We start from the raw sequence: 21,944 nt of genomic DNA, 5'->3' as shown, positions 1-21,944 counted from the left end.
GAATCTCCACACTGTTTTCCATAGAGGCTGTACCAGTTTTCATTCCCACCAGCAGTGGATTAGGGTTCCCGTTTCTCCACAGCCTCTCCAGCATTTGTTGTTTTTTGTCTTGGTGATTATAGCCATTCTAATGGGTATAAGATGATATCTTAGTGTGGTTTTGATTTGCATTTCCCTGATAATGAGTGATGTTGAGCATCTTTTCATGTGCCTATTGGCCATCTGTATATCTTCTTTGGAGAAGTGTCTGTTCATTTCCTCTGCCCATTTTTTGATTGGATTGTTTGTTTTTTTCTTGTTCAGTTGTGTGAGTTCTTTATATATTATGGAGATTAGGCCCTTGTCAGATATATGGTTTGCAAATATTTTTCCCAACTGGTGGGTTGCCTATTCATTTTGCTCCTTGTTTCATTTGCCTTGTAGAAGCTCTTTAATCTGATGAAGTCCCACTTGTTTACTCTTTCTTTTGTTTCCATTATTGAGTAGACATGGAATTCCAGAAGCTCCCTTTATGACCAATGACGAATAGTGTACTGCCTATATTTTCTTCCAGGAGTTTTATAGTTTCAGGTGTCACCTTCAGGTCTTTGAGCCATTTTGAGTTGATTTTTGTGTATGGTGAAAGAAGGTGGTCTACTTTCATTCTTTTGCAAGTGGCTGTCCAGTTTTCCCAGCACCATTTGTTGAAGAGACTTTCCTTTCTCCATTGTATGTTCTCTGCTCCTTTCTCAAAGATCAGCTGCTCATAGATGTGAGGTTTTATTTCTGGGCTTTCAATTCTATTCCATTGATCTGTGTGTCTGTTTTTGTACCATTACCATGCTGTTTTGATTACTATCGCTTTGTAGTATGTTTTGAAGTCAGGGATTGTGATGCCTCCAGCTTTGTTCTTTTTTCTCAGGATTGCTTTATCTATTTAGGGTCTTTTGTTGCCCCATATTGTTACCACCAGGCTGGCCCTCAATAATGTTGTTACATATTGTTACCACTGGGCTGGCCCTTGACAATGTCTTATAGTTTTCATTGTATAGGTCTTTCGCTTCCTTGGTTAAATTTATTCCTAGATATTTTATTCTTTTTGTTGCAATTGTGAATGAGATTGTCTTCTTGAGTTCTCTTTTTGTCAGTTCATTGTTGGCATGTAGAAATGCAACTGATTTCTGTAAGTTGATTTTGTACCCTGCAACTTTTCTGTAGTTGTTGATTATTTCTAATAGTTTTCCAATGGATTCTTTAGGGTTTTCTATATATAAGATCATGTCATCTGCAAACAGTGAGAGTTTCACTTCTTTGTTGCCTATTTGTATTCCTTTTTTTTTTTTTTGTGAGGAAGATCAGCCCTGAGCTAACATCCATGCTAATCCTCCTCTTTTTGTTGAGGAACACCAGCTCTGAGCTAACATCTATTGCCAATCCTCCGCCTTTTTTTTTTTTTCCTTTTTCTCCCCAAAGCCCCAGTAGATAGTTGTATGTCATAGTTGCACATCCTTCTAGTTGCTGTATGTGGGATGAGGCCTCAGCATGGCTGGAGAAGCGGTGTGTCAGTGTGCGCCCAGGATCCCAACTGGGCCGCCAGTAGCGGAGCACGTGCGCTTAACCGCTAAGCCATGGGGCTGGCCCCTATTTGTATTCCTTTTATTTCTCTTTCTTGCCTAATTTCTCTGGCCAGAACCTCCAGTACTAGAACATGATTATCTTTCGACCTTGTTCCCAACACAGATGTAGATGAAAAGAAGTTAATCTTGTCAATTAGCTATTTTCTTTTTTAACCTGATGGGTAACTCAAGGGTCACAAGAATTTATGAGCTTGTTTTGCAGAAGAAAAAGAATGCCTTCAAGGGAGTTACAATCACCAGATGACCAGCCCCTAGCTGCCATTGACGCCCAGAAGTCAGATTGCCCCAGGGCTTATTTGGAGTGAAGGAAACATGGATTACCCCTTTATTTCTCTGAAACTCCTCCTGCCAAGCCCCTTAGCTCTATAAAATCCCCTGCTTTCTTCTCTTGTTATGGAGATTTGGGAGAACCTATCCTCCTCCCTTTTGTTTTGGCCAATTTGAATAAACTTTTTTCATCTCTAAGCACTGATGTCTCAGTAATTGGCTTACTGATCATTGGGCACAGGAACCTGAGATTAAGAGGTTTGGTATCACTCTCACCTGGCCCCACAGACTCAGCCAGAGAATGAAAATAAACTAAAGAAGCCCGAGGTATTTGAAGCAATGGTGTCAGGCAGGAGGCAAGCCTCAGAGCCTGGGAACAACAGCAGCCTACCCTGCTGCAGCAAGACAGCAGCCATCACTGCAAAGAAGTCAGAGGCGGCCACCATAGAGGGGCCCAGAGCTCTGGGTGTGCTCAGGCATGTGTGTGCACACAATGCCTTGAGACACTTGAATCTGTCTAGGAGCCGTTTGATGGCTACTCAGCCTCCTGCAGAAAAGATGGGGGCAGAGCTGGAGAGCAGCCTTTCTTGACTGTGGACAGTGAATAAGCAGGAGGACAGTCTACACGGAACAAAGGATTTGTATGGGAGTGTACTAGTTTTCTATTGCTGCTGTAACAAATGACCACACACAACCCCACAGATTCACTATCTCACAATTCTGTAGGTTAGAAGGCCTTACTGGGCTAAAATTAAGGCTGTAGTCCTTTCTGGAGGCTCCAGTGGAGAATCTATTTCCTTGCCTTTTCCAGTTTCTAGAGGCTGCCAACATTCCTTGGCTCATGGCTCCCCTCTTCCATCTTTTTTTTTTTTTTTGTGAGGAAGATCAGCCCTGAGCTAACATCCATGTTAATCCTCCTCTTTTTGCTGAGGAAGACCAGCTCTGAACTAATATCTATTGCCAATCCTCCTCCTTTTTTTCCCCAAAACCCCAGTAGATAGTTATATGTCATAGTTGCACATCCTTCTAGCTGCTGTATGTGGGACGCGGCCTCAGCATGGCCGGAGAAATGGTGCGTCTGTGCGCGCCGGGGATCCGAACCCGGGCCGCCAGTAGTGGAGTGCGGGCACTTAACCGCTAAGCCACAGGGCCAGCCCTCCCCTCTTCCATCTTCAGAGCCAGCAACATTACATCTTTCTGACCATTCTTCCATAGTCACATCTTCTTCTGACTCTGACATCAGCTGGGAAAGAATCTCCTCTTTCAGGGACTCATGTGATTAGATTGGGTCCATCCAAATGATCTAGGACAATTTCCCCATCTCAAGGTCCATAACCGTAATCACATCTGCAAAGTCCCTTTGGCCATGTATGGTAACATATCCACAGGTTCTGGGGCATTAGAGTGTGGACATCTTTAGGGAGCCATTATTCTGTGTACTATACACAGAGACTCCAGGAAAATGCCCCTATAGGGCTGACCACTTGTTCCCGCCCCCACGTCCCTTCCTCAGCTCTGCACTGCCATGTAACAATTTCTATTACTCGAAGCCTCTAACTCAATACATGTCAACTGTTCCAAGACAAGATAGGTAATGAAGGGCTTCATGGTTTTCCCAAGAAGATGGACAGCATATCTGCAATGAGGAGAACTAGATGACATCCACATATTATCTTATACTTAAAGCTTTCTTCATTCAAATCTTATTTCCTTGCTTTGGAAATGTAGGATAATAGTTAACATTCCCCCCCACCCCCATGCTTCCCACTTGCCAGGTGGTATTCTAAGCACAACAACTCTGTAAGGTAGAGAACACTGGTATTATTGTTTTACAGATGAGTTAACCAACGTACAGAAAGGTTAAGAAACTTGTTTAAGGCCACACAGCTAGTGAGTGATAGAGCCTGGATTTAACTCAGCCTGTCTGGCTACAGAGCCCACATCTGTAACCACCACACTTGATTGCCTCATTCCTATGTGTCACCAGGAACACAACCCATGATTGGATGTCACCAAGAGTGTACAATTCCTGCTCCTGGCATAGTAAGGAAGGGATCACAACCCCACTCTATTTTGCTAGTGTTTCCTTCAGAATCTTGACCATAGGCAAAGCTTCTGTGTCCATCCTCATTACCAGCTTGGGGGGCCAGAGTTGTTCAGACAATGGATGACACCCATTTTCAGCTGAGAGCTGAGTGCTGTACAGGACTTATCTGCCTCAGAAGAGTGAAAACCTTGCCTGGCCTCTCTCCCCTGAAATTTCCACCTTGGTGCATCAAAATAACTAAGGAAGAGTCTAGTGCAGAACAGGCAGGCATCCCTAATACTGGCAGCTTCAAGTTAGGAAAGCTGCAGGCAGGCGCTGAGTGGGGACGGGTCAACAGGAGTTTCAGCCATTGACCGGCCCAGCTTTGTTGGCCGGGATATCTCATTGTGCAGGCTCCTTCTGGGCAGCCTTCCCTTGGGAGAGGGCCCCACTCCTGACTACCCGGCTGCCCCTACAGGATAGGTTAGGTGACTGCATATGGTCCCCAAAGTCCTAGGGTGTCCTCCCTTGGAGAACCCGCAGCTTAGCCATTTTATTGCGGGGCCCCGAAACGCACTAGCCTCTCTTCCTTGGAAGCCCATCCCTGAAGCCTTGACTTTGCATGCTCCTCCCCCAACCCAGCTCAAACTCCCCTGGCTTTGGGACGCCTCTCCACCTCATTAGTCATTCCCTCACCTGCTCCATCAAGTTTAAACACAGTGTATTGTAGTTATTGATATCCAGAGCTGGTTCCCCAACTAGGCTGTGAGCTGGCCAGGGCAGAAGGCGTGTATTATTCACAGTTGTATCATTGGCACTGAATGGGCCATCACTACATGTTTGCTGAGTGACTAACACGATGAGCATCTTCAGCGCTTCGTGGGGCCCGCTCTCCTCCAGGGAGGTACAGGGGACTCTCCATATGAATCAAGCCCTTGAGTCTGGGGTGGCTTTTTATTTACTTGTTGATTTTTAAGTAAATTCATTGTTTTTAAAAAAATATTTTTGTAATTTAATAACAACATGTGCATTGAAAAATCTTTTTAAAATTCTGAATGTGTGAAGTTAAATGTTAAAAATTCCCCTTCTCTTCCAATTCAATCCCCACAGGCAAACACCAGTTAAAAAAATTCTAACAGCTTTATTGATATATAATTCAGATACCATACAATTCACCCATTTAAAGTGTACAATTCAATGTTTTGTAGCATATTCACAGGGATGTGCAACCATTATCACAATCTAATTTTAGGGCATTTTTGTTTCCCCCAAAAGAAAACTTGGTATCCATTAGTTGTCAATTCCCATCACCTCCCATGCTCCTCTCCCAGCCCTAAGCAACCACTAATGTACTGCTTGTCTCTATAGGTTTGTGTATTCTTGGACATTTCATATAAATGCAATCATACAATATATGGTCTTTTGTGTCTGGCTTCTTTCACTTAGCATGTTTTTGAGGGTCATCCATGTTATAGCATGTGTCAGTACTCCATTCCTTTTTATTGCTAAATAGTATTCCATTGTATTAACATGGCACATTTTCTTTATCCAATTATCGGTCACTATCAACAATTTAATACACCTCCTGTATTTGTTCAGATTGCCTGGGTTTGAATCCCTACTGCACAAGTTCCTAGATGAGTGACCTTGGGCAAATCATAATCTCTCCAAGTCCGCCTCAGTTTCCTCAATAGCAAAATTTGAATAACAATGGAATCTATCTCATAGAGTGACACGGATGTACTGTCACAGTAATTAATATTTGTTGAGCACTTACTATGTGCCAGGCATTTATAAGGATTATCTAACAGATTTATAATTTTCAGATTAAGGAATTGAGGTTAGGAAAGGTTAAGTAGTCTCCCAAGGTCAAACAGCCTCTAGGAAAGTGATTGAGGTAAACAGGATCACAGGCTGTCTGACTGCAAAGCCTGCACCATTAACTGTCAATACCATGGAATAACAAAGTGCTTAGCAAGGACCTTGCAAAGAGAATGAGTTTAGTAAATGATAACCAATAGAACACAAAAGTATAAAAAAGCAGAAAAAAATTAGCAATTGATTCATCATCTAAAGACATCTGCCACTGTTAATATTTTGGCATATTTTCCCCCAGGCTTTAAGAAATATTTCAAACTGGGCCTGGCCAGGTGGTGCAAGCGGTTAAATGTGCGCACTTCGCTACGGCAGCCCGGGTTCGTTGGTTGGGATCCTGGCATTCACCGACACACGGCTTGTCAAGTCATGCTGTAGCAGCGTCCCATATAAAGTAGAGGAACATGGGCATGGATGTTAGCCCAGGGCCAGTCTTCCTCAGCAAAAAAAGAGGAGGATTGGCAGATGTTAGCTCAGGGCCTATCTTCCTCACAAAAAAAAAAAAATAAGAAAGAAATATTTCAAACATACCAAAAAGTCCAGAAGATAATAGGCATCAACCTCCCACCCCTATGGTTTTGAAAAGACAAAATGTAGTAGATTAGGTGGTTCTATCTTCCATACCCTTAGGTATTTTTTTTTCCTATGCATTATTTTTTCTTAGATTATTAGGGTCACACCACATCATTTTCTATCATTTAAAAATCCTATCTTGAGCATTTCCCCAGCATACCAAATATGCTACCTGATTTCTCACGGCTGAATATTATACGGTACGGCTGAAACATGATTTATCAATTCCCCATTCTTCTGCATTTAGGCGCTCTCTGAGGAACAACGTCATTACACATGCGTCGTTCTTCAACCATGTGACAATTCCCTTTGGGTAAAGTCCCAAAAGGCCGGAAGGTCAGAGACCGTGTGCTTGTCGTTCAGGCTTTTTATCCTTTTTTTGCCAAATAGCTCTCAAGAAAGAGTGGGAACAGAGAGAAGGGAGGCTGAGATTTTTTCTCACCTTTTAAAACATTTTATTCAATTATAACATACATACAGAAAGGTACACATTAAGTGTACAGCTCACTGAATTTTCAGAAACTGAACATACCCGCGTACCCAACACCCAGATCATGAAATAGAACATTTCCAGCAGCCTAGAGCCGCCTCCACTCCACCCCACCTCCTCCGTCACTTCTCTCTCAGGGCCGGGATTTTAACGCTGCAAAGGTCTGCTAACCAGATTACGTCTTTGGAAGCTTCATTTATTAATACCCTAATATACGAAATCAACGACACATGAAATAAATTCTGTCTGCAAACGCCTAACAGTCTGAGGCCCGGCTGGGCGAAGGGCACAGACGCCAGCCCACGAGCAGAGCCGGGTAGCGCGGAGGGACCCCCGCGCCAGGCTCCCGGCGTGCCGCGCGGCGATCCCGGCGTGCACCGCGGCGGTCCCCGCGCCAGGCTCCCGGCGTGCAGCGCGGCGCGCGAAGCCGGCGACTGGGAGCTCGGCGCTGAGAGGTGGCGGTGCGGTGTGGGGCTCGTTCCCTGCTGGCGGTTGGAGGCGACGAGACGGGCTCGACATGGAAGTGTAAGCAGACCGGGGCGCGTTCCCAGCTTTGTCTGACGCTTACAGCTGGGGACGGCTAGAACCCCTGGGAGCCAGAGACGTGGGCTTGGGGCGATCCCTCCTAGGGGCGTGAGGGGAGGGCGCCGGCCCAGTCTGGAAGGATCTGTGGGTCGGGGCGGCGGGGAAGAAAGGGACTCTCGCTCTGCCCCTCTGAACCTTCGGCTCCATTACACCCCCTGTGCTTGGGACATGGGCCGAGTGCTGCTAGGCCCGGCTGCCTTTCATTGTGCTTGCTCCCTCCTTCATTCATTGATTAGCGTTTTCGGGGTCACAGTGGGGAGCCCAGGCCGGTAGCCGAGGGGGGGACTTAGAAGGTATAAAGGCCGAGTCCACCCTGGAAGTATCTGGAGGAGAGACGGAGAAGCTTTACCCGGGGCAGTGGGCTCCCGGGGAGCCCTGACTCAGAAGGGGTGGTATCTGAGTTTGATGAGCAGCAGCGAGCCCTGCGAGGGGAGGGGCGGGTTTTGTGGGGAGAAGGCTTGAGCCAGGACTGGGACCGCAGAAACAGCGCGGTGTGTACGCGTGTGTAGAGGGAGTAAAAGCCGTTCTAACAATTTAACTCCACATCGTCTGTTCCATATTTGCTCATTGTACCGCGTGCCAGTGGAAGTTTTTGCAGCTGCTCTGCATGTGGGTTTTTACGTGGTTGACATGGACTTGTAGGCATACCTATTTTGTGTTCTCTTTGGCACTGATTATTTAATACTCACATTTTGCTTTATGTTCTTTTGCCTCGTGTTTTAATGGTTATGTGTACTGTTTTTTCATACTTTTTAAGAACACAGTATATATATGTAATTGAAATGAAAGCTTCATGAAAAAACACTTACCTTTGCTGTAGGCAGTACACTCTGATATTGTCTTTCCTCTTTTATTAAAGGTGAATGTTGACCCACTAAATTGATTTTGCAATCCACTAATGGGGTTTAATCTGCAACTTGAAAAACATTTGTTTGTATTACTCTAGCCCAAGCCATCATTATCAATTTTTCCCTCTTTACTAGAGCATTTCCTGTCAGCATTCAAACCTGCTTTAGTTATCCATCTTAAAAAATCCCTTGTTCCCGCATTCATGCCTGCCTATTGCTCCATTTCTGCTTTCCATCACAAGAAAACTTCTTAGAAGTGTTGTTTATCCTCTGATTCTCCCAGTCGTTCTGTTGGGCTTTCATCCTCACCAGTCTGCAGAAATCGGGCTTGTGAGGATCGCCTGAATCCTGCATCTTGTCAAATCCAAAAGTTGATTTTCTGGCACCAACTTTCTTTTGTTGTTGTTGATTGATTGGTTGTTTTATTGATTATAATAAACTTTAAGAGAATACCTTCTAATTTCAAAAATTATATTCCATTGTTTACTGACTTAAATATAATGCTTTTAGTACCACTGCAAGTTGGTTAAAAAACAATATTTTGAGATTACATTTTCCTGTAACTTAATATGTCTTTACATAGAACACTGGCTGGAAACCAGAGCAGAAAATGAACAAGAAAACTAAAGACGTGTTTAAATAACAGAAATACCATCAGTATTTATTATGGTAGATTATAGAAAGAAGGTTTAATTTTTGTGTATGCAGTTAGGCACTGACGGAGGCATTTAGACACCATTGATTATAAAGTGCATTAAATATAAATTTTGACTTCCTTCAAAGGAACAATTCAGTAAAACCTAAGTTTCTTTCTTGGAATCCATCAGTTCAGGAACATTCGTAGGTGAACACTCGTTAAGTACTAATAACAGTCTTTTATTACTTATACTCCTGCAGTAGTAACAGCAACATATTGAATTTGCATATATCACATTTTATCCAAGGACCTCAAAGTCATTGTATCAAGCAATGGGGTATTGGAAGCTCAAGATTCCATAGCATATTGTCTGCTTTCTTATGGCATGGGGTGATAGAGTCTCAACAGTGGAACTAAAATAAAAGTTCAAAAAGACAAGCCTAAAGATCTTATGGTTTGTGATTTTTTTGAATTTCCAAATTTGCCACTTGTATCCTACCATACCTACAACAATGACTATAGGTAAAAATGGTTTTTTGCTATGAAAATGTTTTTTTTTTGTAATTTTTATTTAATTTTTATTTTATTCAGGTCATATTGGTTTATAACATTGTGTAATTTCAGGTGTACATTATTATATATCAGTTTCTTTATAGACTGCATCGTGCTCACCACCAATAGTCTAGTTTTTATCTGTCATCATACATATATGCCCCTTTACTCCTTTCGCCCACCCCTCCACCCTCACTCCCTTCCCCTTTGGTAACCACTGATCTCTTCTCTTTATCCATGTGTTTATTTATCTTCCACATATGAGTGAAATCATGTGATTTTTGTCTTTCTCTGTGTGGTTTATTTCAGTTAACATAGTACGCTCAAGGTCCATCTGTGTTGTTGCAAATGGGACGATTTTGTCTTTTTTTATGGCTGGCCTCAACTTTCTTGATCTCTTAGCAGCAATTGATACAGAAGCTCTAGAGACTCTTGGCTTTGTGACATGCTCTCCTGGATTTCCTCCTACATCAAAGACTACTTTTCAGTCTCCTGTCCTGGCTCCTCCTTCCTCTCTTGCTTGGCTTCTAAATCTCGTGGCATCTTAGGGCTTGGTCCTGGGACCCTTTCTCTCCACACTCTCTCCCTTGGTCATTTTACCCATCTATCTGCTGATGATTCTCAAAAGTATATTTCTAGCCCTTTTCTCTCATCATCCATCCAGTTGTTTATACCAAAAATCTAGCCCTCTTTCCTCACGCCTAGATCCAGTCCATCAGCCAGTCCTGTCATCTCCACCTTCAGAATATATTTTGAATGTAGTTACTTTTCACCATCTCCACTGCTGACTTTGTAGTCCATCTTCTCTGGTGTGAGTTAAGCAATAGCCTTTGGCTTCCATTCCCCACCCCCCTTCTATTCTCCACACAGCAGCCAGAGTGAGCTTAAAATATTAATTAGATCAAGGTACTCCATGTGTAAAACACTTCATTGGCTTTCTGCTGTACTTAGAGGAAATCCATATTCCTTACTGGGCCCTTTAAGATTCCGTATAACCTCACCTACTCACCAGTCTTAACTCTTGCCACTGTCCCCATCCCCCAAACACACACACTTTCCACTGGCAGTCAGGTAGTGTTTGTAACCTTCCAAGCCCTTTCCTGCCTCAGGACCTTTGCATTGCTATTCCTTCTGCCTGGTAGACGTTTCCCCCTGTCGTGCACCTCTCTTATCCTTTTGATAGCTCAGGTTGAGTGCCCCTTTTCATGAAGTTGCTTTTCGTTTTCAGTCAATCCAAAATAATCCTCCTTTTTGTCTCTCATAGCACCTTGGTTTACTTTTCCCTTGAGTAATCACAAGTTGTAATAATAGGTATTTGTGTACTTTTTTAGAGCCTTGTCTCCCTCATGGGAGTGTAAGTTACATGAAGGCAGGGATCAGTGTCTTCACCTAGTGCTTAGCACTGCATCTGGCACATAGTAGGCATTCAGCAAATACTTGCTCAATGAAGTAATGTAACAATACTTCATTAATTTAGTGAATATAAATTAATTCACTAGCTTCCTAATTGCTGGGCATATAGACTTTCTGATTTTCCTAATAGTTTGAATAGTTTGAAATAGTTTGAATCAAGAGTTTTTTCAAGAGTTTTTTCCTCTGTAGCAGCCTGTTCACTTCTCCCAAGGGGTCAATGACTTATTGAAACCAATCAAGAATTTTGCAGAGCCAGCCCTGATGGCCTAGTGGTTAAAGTTCAGCGCTCTCACCGCTTTGGCGGCCCAGGTTCATTTCCCGGTCTCGGAACCACACCACCTGTCAGTTGCCATCCTGTAGTGGTGGCTCACATAGGAGAACTAGAAGGACTTACAACTAGGATACACAACCATGCCCTAGGGCTTTGGGGAGGAAAAAAAAAGAGGAAGATTAGCAATAGATGTTAGCTCAGGGCTAATCTTTCTCACAAAAAACAAACAAACAAAAAAACAAAACCACCAAAAACTAGTGCTCCATAGAAAAATAAATAATAATTTTAAAAAAAGAATTTGTCAGCCAGCAGTTTATGGGAAAAGGAGGTTTTCTGAGGTAGGCACGTGGTTTGGGAGTGGAAGGGCCCCTGAAATGGAAAGGTCCAAGGCCTAACTTCTTTTTTTGTGTGTGTGAGGAAGATCCCCTGAGCTAGCATCCATGCCCATCCTCCTCTTTTTGCTGAGGAAGACTGGCCCTGAGCTAACATCCGTGCCCATCTTCCTCCACTGTGTGGGACACCGCCACAGCATGGCCTGACAAGCAGTGTGTTGGTGCATGTCCAGGATCCGAACCTGGGCCACCAGCAGTGGAGTGTGCGCACTTAACTGCTATGCTGTGGGGCCGGCCCAGGCCTAACTTCTAGTTCCCGCCTGGCCTCCAGCATGAGTGGTGACTTCTCTGGCAGTGTGGTGCTTAGGATTTTTATCAGAATCCTGAGTCTGTGCGAGGGCAAATATATTGTACCTCCATCAGGCACTCCTAGGACCTGGAGTGACAAGGATTGGATGGAAAATTCCCCTGAGTTTTCACTACGTTTTCTTCAATCACTGAGTAAATACCTACTGAATGAATAATACATATAGACATACACTAGAGATTTTTTAAAGGTGAGGAATATTTATGCTTTATTTGGTTGGATGATAGAACTTAAAAACTTTTTGACCATCATTTGGGAACTTATTTTCCTCAGGTAAAAGGATACAAAACATTCATAGCAAAATTAAATATTTCTATATATAAGGTATTTGCTATTTGGCTAACTTTGTCTAATGCCTTGGGATTATTTATATTTCTAGAAAGCTTTGTGTTCACTCTTTTATTTTTTTTGTGTGTGTGTGAGGAAGACTGGCCCTGAGCTAACATCTGTTGCCAATCTTCCTCTTTTTTGCTTGAGGAAGATTGTCCCTGAGCTGACATCTGTGGCACTCTTCCTCTATTTTGTATGTGGGATGCCGCCACAGCATGACTTGATGAGCGGTGTGTATGTCCGTGCCTGGGATCCGAACCCACGAACCCTGGGCTGCTGAAGCAGAGCATGCAAACTTAACTACTATGCCACCAGGCTGGCCCCCACTCTTTTATTCTTGAACTTAATATACATCGTTAGCGAAAATGAACTCTATTTATCTTCTGTATCATCTTTTTGAGCTAGGGTCAGAATTTCCTTCATTTTACAGCTGGAAATACTGAGATTTAGAGAAGTTAGCTAATAGGTCTTCCAACAATTCAGTAACAGGACTAGAAAGAGAATACTTGCTTACTCTCTCCCAAGAGAAGGCTGTAGGTTAAATTGTTTGTTGACTTTGAAAGCTACTCAGTTTTCTTGTACCAGAGTTTAGTTTTTCAGAACATGACTTGAATCAATAACGTAGGTTGAACATAGAAGAATTTGAGCAATCCTGTCCGTTAGTGCATTTGTAAGAGTTAACTGTGTGGCAATTAGTAGACACTGTTTGCATGGGCTTTTTTGTGTATGTGTGTACTTCTAAGGAAAGTCTGTCAATAGATCATTTTGTTCTGTTTATTCAGAATTCAGTTTTCCAAAGTAGTTGCTTACATCCATTAAGTTGACTTAGCAAGTTAAGCAAATTTTACAGATTAAATTTCAAATAGCAAGTCAACTTCAGTCAACTAATTCATTGCTTAAGGAAATTAGGTGATTACCTGCCTATAAGTAGATTCAGGCAGTCTTTAAAATTCACTTGAAATACTTGCTTTAAACACCTGTGAATAAAATCAGTACTATTCGAAGTCCTCCAGGAGAATGTGCAGTTTTGTGTAGGTAGGCAGTTTCTAGAAGTCTGAATGCTTGTGAGTATATTACGTAATACTAAAGTGTTAGCTGTAGAGCAGACAGTTCCTGCTCAGTAGCTATCAACAGCTTGTAAATATATAATTGACAGATGTGTCAACTGACGGATTCTAGTAACCGTAAAAAAAATTGGAAGAAAATGCATCTTATGTCCTCAAATGTTAAATGTCTTTTTTTTAACTTTATGGAATTCTTTAGTTTTATATTTCCATTTTTCTCAACTTTTTAGCTTGAAAAATTTCAAACCCATGGAACAGTTGCAAAAAGAACACCACAAGTACCTTTATACCCTTTACCTAGAGTCACTATTTGTTAACATTTTGATGTATTTGCCTTATCTCTTTTACATGTGTGCGTGTTCTCTCTCCACACACACACACAGACACACACACACACACACACAGACACACACACACTCTTCACTGAACCATTTGAGAGTTGTAGATATCATGTCATTTACCCAATCCCAAAAACTCATTCTCTTATGTAACTATATCACACCCAGGGAATTTAGTGCTGATATAATCACTATTATTAAAATACAACTTACATTCAAATTTCCCCAGTTGTCCCAATAATGTCATTCTAGCTAGATTTTTCTTTTCCTGATTGGGGATCTAGTCAAGAATCACACATTGGGGCCAGCCCCGTGGCATAGCGGTTAAGTGCGCGCGCTCCACTGTTGCCAGCCCCGGTTTGGATCCCGGGCGCGCACTGACGCACCACTTGTCAAGCCATACTGTGGTGGCGTCCCATATAAAGTAGAGGAAGATAGGCACAGATGTTAGCCCAGGGCCAGTCTTACTCAACAAAAAGAGGAGGATTGGCATGGATGTTAGCTCAGGGCTGATTTTCCTCACACACAAAAAAAGAATCACACGTTGTGTTTAGTTGTCATGTTTCTTTAAATCTCTTTTACTCTAGGAACAGTTTCCTAGCCTCTTTTTGTGACGTTGGCATTGTAACAAATAACATTGATATTTGAAGAATCTAGACTGGTTGTTATGAAGTATGTTTCTCAATTTGGATTTGTCTGATTATGTCCTCATGACTAGCTTCCAATTAAACATTTTTTGACAGGATTGCTGTAAGGGATATGTCTTTCTCAGTGCATCACGTCATTATTGGTGCTGTTAAATTGGGTAACTTGATTAAGTTTGATGTCTGTCAGATCTCGCCATATCCTCTTCCCAACGACCTGCCACTTAGTGGTGGTTACAGTAAGTTCTTCAGGATAAAAACTGCCTTTAAAAAAAAAAAATTTCCCAATACGCAGTTCATTTAGGACTTCGTAAAAGGTGGATACTATACTCATTGACATTTTACTGGGTAAAGGAAGGCCTAGCATATATTGGCATTTACTCCGTTAGTATTTGGCTGGGTAATAGAAATTATTTATCTTCCTAATAAAAGAATCAGTGAATAAATCAGCTTCTGCCAGTCAGAGTCTGCAAGATGCAGTACCTGTTTAAACATCCATTGTTCTCCTGGTCACAAAACAGGTTCATTAAAATACCCATGAAAGAGAGTTTCCCTCCTTTTTTGTATATTGAGTCTAGAAAAGGCAGATGATGTTCTTTGGATTCTTGCATTAAGAATATTGGCTTGGGCAGTGGGGCAATAACTTGGAAGAGCCAAGGACAGATTTCCCAGGGCATGGAATATTCTGCATGACAGAGGAGGGAGGATGATTTGGAAATGAACTTGTAGCAATGGCGCCTGGGATGGCTCCATTGGTCTTGAGGAAAAATAACATTGGTATTTTTCCCTAGTCTGTTTCAGGAAGAGATGTCTTTGTTGCCTTGTGTTTTAGGGCACACAGGGAGTTGTAACTCAGTGTCAAGCAAAGACAGGAGGAAGCCTTGTAGGCTGACTTCCTGATTAAGTAGGCAAAGATGACGTGTGGTTTGATTTGTCATTTTCAATTTTAAATGAACCATATCACATACACTAATTATGCATTATCCTTCCTGTGTTAGGTTGCTTTTAAATGTGATATCCTTTGTAACCTGAGTGCAGCTGTGGTCATTTGGGCAAAGCAGCGCTTTTGTGAAATCCTAGCTGTTTGTTGAATAACTAGTAGCATTTGGCAATCTTCACATGATGATTTGATTGCAGTGCTGACGTCACTGTGCTGATGACCTAGGACCTAGGTCGGATCCTTGTGTTAACCACCTGCTAGTTTTGCTTTATTTACTGACTGGGGAAATCATCCATCTATTTGGCCCACGTTTTTGAAATTTTGTGTTAGCATTTTCATTATATAGCCCTACTCCTGGTCTAAGAACATACAGTAGTCTTTGTTGTACATTATGTCAAGTCCAAACTTCTGCCTGAATTTTTAGGATTCTGCATTACCAGTTTCCACTTGTCCAATCCAATCTCATTTTTCACAATTCCATAGTTATCTTCCACTTCAGTTAGGCTTCTTACTGTGTGATCTAAAGCAAGTTTTTTTAATCTCTGAGCTTCAGTTTCATCATCTATAAAGAAGGAATCATAATAGCTCCTATATTACAGTGTTTTTAATAAGAATTAAGAGAGACGATATCTTTTAAAAATAATAGCCTCTATTTAGGGAAATCTTAATAAGTACTGAGAACTGTGCTACACTTTTAAAATGTGTTGTCTCATTTCATCCTCATAACAGTTGTATGAGGTAGGAAGAGGTTGTGGTGGTGGTAGTAGCACAGGTGGTGGTGATAATAGATGGCATTTATTGAGCACTTACTGTGTTCCAGGTACTTGACATGTTTAGTTTAATCCTGTAAACAATCTTACAAGGTGGGTACTGTAATTGCCATTTTATAGAGAAGGAAATGTAAGCATAGAGACATTAAATAACTTGCCCAAATTCACATAGCTAATGTATGTACGGTGGAGCTGGGTTTAGAATCCAGGCTACACTTCTAGGTACTAGTTTAGCCCCATTTTTTGTTTTAGATGGGGAAGCTTGCGGGGAGGGCGGGTAATTAACTCACTAAAACTCACACACCTTGTAAGTGGCAGAGCTGGAATATGAACCCAGATTTGTCTGATTTCAAAACTGTGTTCTTAATTACCACACTATACTGCCTCCAAACTACTAAAAGCAATAGATCCTTTCTGCTGTGATATTGTAGAATGGATCAGAAGTCACATTACTGTACTCATTCATAGATGAAAGATGACATTTTGCCTTGATTGGCTTTTACATAGGGTACCAGGCTTTTGAGCACTGCTTGACACATGAACTCTCCCTGTTGAATTGATATAGAAGATGAACACCTTTGTCATTTGGTGGATATCTGGCAGGATTCCTGACGTTGCTGTAATTCCCAGTGATGATGTTAGTGTTAAGGATCCCATTTCTGGTGATTTAGCAGGCAGACTTGGCTGTCCATGTCAGTAGCTAGTGGGAGGCAGATGGTGCTGGGGAGAGGACATGGTTGTGGGGTGAGACCACTCTGTTTCTCCAGTTAATTCTAGCACCCTCACTCTGTTTATTGACACCCCCCATCCCCTGTGGTTTTGCCCCAGTGATGTCTGACTTCTCTTCTGTCTTCATAGATTACTGGTAAGTATAGTATTTTAATCACCTATCTGATGATGGATGTGTGATATGCAATGGCCGTAAAAAGGAAAGTTTCCTCTGAAATCGTCCATTGCCAGCTAAACCAGTAAGACTTAGGACATTTCTCAGTTTTAGGTTGTAGTCCCTAAATTCCTGAACTGGATTACTGAATCTTGACAGAGGAATTATTTTACAGATATTTAATTCACTCAAAGGGATGTGGGCTCACACTAATGATAATTTGCTTTTCTTTTGCAGGAAGGATGCCAATTCTGCACTGCTCAGTAACTACGAGGTAAATAGCTTTGAAGTGGACTATTGTCTTTTCCTCTCTGATAGTTTGCCCTTTGCTTCTGAAGATTATTGAATTAGTTTTGGTTACAAGTGACTGAATTCATTTGGATTTTCCACTTTAAAATAGGACAAATGGCACCATCTGGTGGACCTTGGAATATTCTGTGCTTGGTAAATTATACACAAGAATTCAGGGAAGCTGAAAAACTTTAATTTACAGTAGGCAGCCTTCCCCAAATCCCAAAGATTTTAGATCTTCATTTGGGATGCCTTCATGAGATGGAAGCATCTATTTTGGAACTGTTTCTCTCTGCAGAAGTTTTCTATTAAAGTACTTATGCCTTTTTCTAATTACCATTCTTTACCTATAAAATGCTTTTATATTTATTTTGATCCTCTCAATAGTCTTATAAGTATTAACACTTTCATTTTGAAAATGAGAGGTTAGTTGACTCACTATTATGAATAATTTAGTAGGAACTAACAGATTTGGAATTTTGGGGCTTGAGGGTTAGGTTGCTGGGGAAAGGGAGGAAAGAAGGAAAGAGGTTAGTGAGAGGGGAGCTATAACATTATTTTTGCCTACCTTTTAAATTGCCTGAATCTTGTTTGGTACTAGCGAAACCATCTGATAGGTTAACTCCAGGTGTAGAGAGAACCATTCATACCTTCACTGTTGTCTTTTCATATGCCAAAGTCTAAACTCATGAAGACTTATAGGAGATTTGGGTCTCCACTGTGTGATGTATATAGAAGGTAGTGGAATTAACATAGTTAGCTATATTTGTTTCTTCCTAAAGGTTCATCTTAAATGGTTGCTGCCCATAACAGGAAAGAAATGGTTGCTGGTCAAGCCATTGGCTTTTAGGAACCTCTTTGTCTAGTTCGGAATCTGCTAGGTGTTTGGGTGTTATGTCCACTGTGGAAACGTTGCATTAATTGGGTCTCATGCCACTATTTCTGAAAGGAATGACAGGCAGAGGAGGGGTTGCATTGTGTCTAGTAAGGTCTATGAGCCTATACTTCCCTCAATTCTCTGGTATAATCTCTAAAACAGGAAAGAGCTATCCTCCCCATTCTTCCTTAGTACTACTACACGTAAGTGTCTCCTTTGTGGGGAAAATTTACTTCTAAAGTTCTACAGCATTCTTTCCCTTTTTTTTGTGAACCATATTTTATCACTTGCCTCTTAATTTCTCTTTTACAGAAATAAATTATACTATATTTTCATATTAGAGAAGCAGAATCCTTTTTTAAAAAAAAATATTTATTTTAGGAAAATTTACTTTCAGAAACTCAGTGTATTACTTTTGAGATCAGAGGAGATCAGCAATATTGTGTATATTGATAGGAAACATTTGAAATATTTTTTTTTTTTTTTTTGTGAGGGAGATCAGCCCTGAGCTAACATCCGCGCTAATCCTCCTCTTTTTGCTGAGGAAGACTGGCTCTGAGCTAACATCTATTGCCAATCCTCCTCCTTCCCCCCCCACCCAAAGCCCCAGTAGATAGTTGTATGTCATAGTTGCACATCCTTCTAGTTGCTGTATGTGGGGCAGCCTCAGCATGGCCGGAGAAGCGGTGCGTCGGTGCGCGCCCGGGATCCGAACCCCGGCCGCCAGTAGCGGAGCGCGCGCACTTAACCACTAAGCCACCGGGCCAGCCCATGAAATATTTTAAGTAAACTAATGAATTTGGATTATTTGACTTAGATAAAAGAGCATTTTAAAAATATCAGATGCATCTCATGCTCATATTTGCTCTAATTCAAGAGTTAGGGAGAGGGTTTGTGGGAAGAATAGAAATACTATTTTTCCTTCAAAATCATTGACCTTGGCATAGATATATTTCTCAAATTTATTTATACAAGTGCTTTGTATATCTCTTCCTAGGTGTTCCAGTTGCTGACTGATCTGAAAGAGCAACGTAAAGAAAGTGGAAAGAATAAACACAGTTCTGGGCAACAGAACTTGAATACTATTACCTATGAAGTAAGCCTAGGCTTCTGGAGGGTTTACCTGAACTACCCTTGAGGAGGGTTGGTTTATTCTGCTGATGACTGGCCATCGAATCAAGATTGCCTATTATCTGATTTGAATATTTTTACTATAACCCAGTTTTTATTCTGTTTATAAAAGTGGAAAGCCTTCGGCCAACCACGGGGATCAGCCAACTACAAAATTAATAGTTGTTAACACCACTTGCAAGTCAGGGATCCCCAAGACCACCCTCAGGTTCAATAATGCACTAGAAGTACTCACAGAACTCACTGAAAGCTATTATATTCACAGTTATGGTTTATTACAAGGGAAGAATACAGATTAAAATTGGCCAAGGGAAGAGTCAAATACAGCAGATTCCAGGAGAAATACCAGAGGCAGAGCTTCCATTGTCCTCTTAATGTGGAGTCAGGACACAGTTCTCTCTCAAAATTGTTGTGTGACAATATGCGTAAAATATTGCCAGCCAAGGAAGCTCAGATGAGCTTCGGTGTCCAGAGTTTTTATTGGGGCTCTATTACATAGGCATGATTGAACGATTGATCGCCCATGTAGTTCATCTCAGCCTCCAGGTCAGCTGATACAGTATAACCCAAAGCCCCTACCCTAAGTCACATTGTTAAGACTATCCAGTATGATCTAAGGTCCCAGAAAAAGATACTCCTATTAGATATAACATTCTAAAAGTCTGGAGATTACCTCCCAGAAACTGAGGGCAAAGGCCACACCTTCTTTTTGGGCAAAGCCAAATTATTCATTATACAAAAAGTGATACTTTTTATTGTAGAAAACTTAGTACCAAAAAGCATAAAGAAGAAAGCAAATTCATGCAAATTTATGAAAGTAGTTCATAATGTTGGTATCTAGTTGACATTTTGCTGCGTTCTCTCCCAACCTTATGCTTTGTCCTAAAAGAGGAAAATTTAAGCCATTATATGTGATGTATGATTTTGTCTCTGTCATTTTAATTTATATTTTCTTGCTATATTCTTCCAAGTCCAGTTTTGTCTCTAAGAGGATTTGGTTTTAATCATGTTTATCTTTTGAAGATACTATTAAACTTGAATTAACTTATCATAATCCCTTTTAAGGAAAATGAGAGGTTTAGCTTTTTGTCACCATTCCTCCCCATCCAAGTCTGTTCATGTAATCATGTGTTTAAAACTCTATCATTCGTTTATTCATTCATGTTCTTTTACATTATATAGTTCATCTCTTTCAAAGAAGAAAAAAACATTTGTTGGTAATTAGTTTTATAACCAAATTTCAAACTATCAAGTGCTTTTAACTACACAATCAGTTTAAGCTCACTGCCAGTCCTTAAGCTCTTGCTTTCAATTCATAGTGCCTTAAGGAGAGTTATTGTGGTGGTAAATGTTTTGAGACCTCTTATTTTACTTTTTTGTGAGGAGATCAGCCATGTGCTAACATCTCCCAATCCTCCATTTTTTGCTGAGGAAGACTGGCCCTGGGCTAACATCCGTGCATATCTTCCTCTATTTTATATAGGATGCCGCCACAGCATGGCTTGCTAAGCAGCGTGACGGTGCGCACCTGGGATCCGAACCTGCAAACCCCGGGCTGCTGCAGCGGAATGTGCGCACTTAACCTCTTGCACCACCGGGACGGCCCCTGTTTTGAGACTTTTTATACCTCATAATATATTTCTAGTGTTTTTTTTTTTTTTTTGGTGAGGAAGATTGGCCCTAAGCTGCCATCTGTTGCCAATCTTCCTCTTTTTTTTTTTCTTTTTTGCTTGAGGAAGATTGGCCCTGAGCTAACATCTGTGCCAGTCTTCCTACACTTTACATGTGGGTTGCCACCACAGCATGGCTTGATGAGTGGTGTAGGTCTGCGCTCAGCATCCGAACCTGTGAACCTGGGCCACAGAAGTGGAGCACACCAGACTTAACCACTGTGCCACCAGCTGGTCCCGCTAGTGTTCTTAATGTGAATGAGAACTCATCTGAATATGGAGTTCTTGGGTTCAACTTTTATTCTTCAGGGCTCTATAGGCATTACTTGGTCTATTAGTATTTGTTGATATGGAGGAGTCTGAAGCCAGCCTGATTTTTGAATTTTTGAGAGACTCTTTACTTAGATGCTTCAGGCTACTGTTTATTTTTCAGGTTTGAAATTCCTCTCAAATTATGTCTAGGTGGGATTCTCTCTTTTAAAAAAAATAAAAACCTTTTATTTTGAAATAATTTTACTCTTACAAAAGAGTTATAAAAATAGTGCTAAGAGTTCCCGTGTACCCTTTTCCTAGTTTTCCCTAATGTTAACATCTTACCTAACTGGTACAATTATCAAAACTAAGAAATTAACATTGGTACATATTATTAAACTAAACTGAAGATTTTATTTGAATTTCCCCAGTTTTTCCAGTAATGCCCTTTTTCTGTTCAAGGATCCAGTTCAGGACACCATTTTGTATTTAGTTAATATGTATCCTTAATGTCTTCCAATCTGTAATAGGTCCTTAATCTTTCCTTCTCTTCCATGACCTTGAACCTTCTGAAGAGTACTGGTCAGATAGTTTGTAGAATGTCCCTCGATTTTGGTTTGTCTGATGTTTTCTCATGACTAGACTGAAGTTATGGGGCTTTTGGGGAAGAATACCACAGAGATGATGTGCCCTTCTCAGTGCATGATATAGGGTACATGATATCAGTGTCTTATTACTGATGCCATTAACTTTGATCACTTGGTTAAGGTATCTGCCTGGTTTCTCCACTCTAAAGTAACTACTGCTTTTCCATTTCCATATTCTTACAATCATGCTCCTCATAATGATGTTTTGGTCAACTATGGACCGCGTATATGATACTGGTCCCATAAGATTAGTAC

At 41.2% G+C, this 21,944-nt stretch overlaps 1 protein-coding gene across 2 annotated transcripts in view; it reads left to right on the top strand.

Annotated features, from left to right (window-relative positions):
• Positions 1-7,271: 7,271 nt before the first annotated feature.
• Positions 7,272-21,944, top strand: part of CRCP (CGRP receptor component) — a 59,300-nt gene continuing 44,627 nt past the window's right edge. The window contains exons 1-3 of one of the 2 annotated variants that reach the window (XM_058569498.1): positions 7,272-7,372; positions 17,059-17,095; positions 18,987-19,085. In XM_058569498.1, coding sequence (XP_058425481.1) covers positions 7,365-7,372; positions 17,059-17,095; positions 18,987-19,085 — 144 coding nt within the window. In that variant the 5' untranslated portion in view covers positions 7,272-7,364. Of the gene's footprint in view, positions 7,373-17,058; positions 17,096-17,127; positions 17,266-18,986; positions 19,086-21,944 lie in introns of those variants that run through there. The other variant, XM_058569499.1, reaches the window with a different exon arrangement.

The sequence above is a fragment of the Diceros bicornis genome, chromosome 26 (assembly GCF_020826845.1).
Source record: "Diceros bicornis minor isolate mBicDic1 chromosome 26, mDicBic1.mat.cur, whole genome shotgun sequence".
In the NCBI taxonomy this organism is placed as follows: Eukaryota; Metazoa; Chordata; class Mammalia; order Perissodactyla; family Rhinocerotidae; genus Diceros; species Diceros bicornis.
The sequence above is the reverse complement of the archived record's forward strand: the minus strand, read 5'-3'. Positions and strand labels throughout refer to the sequence as shown.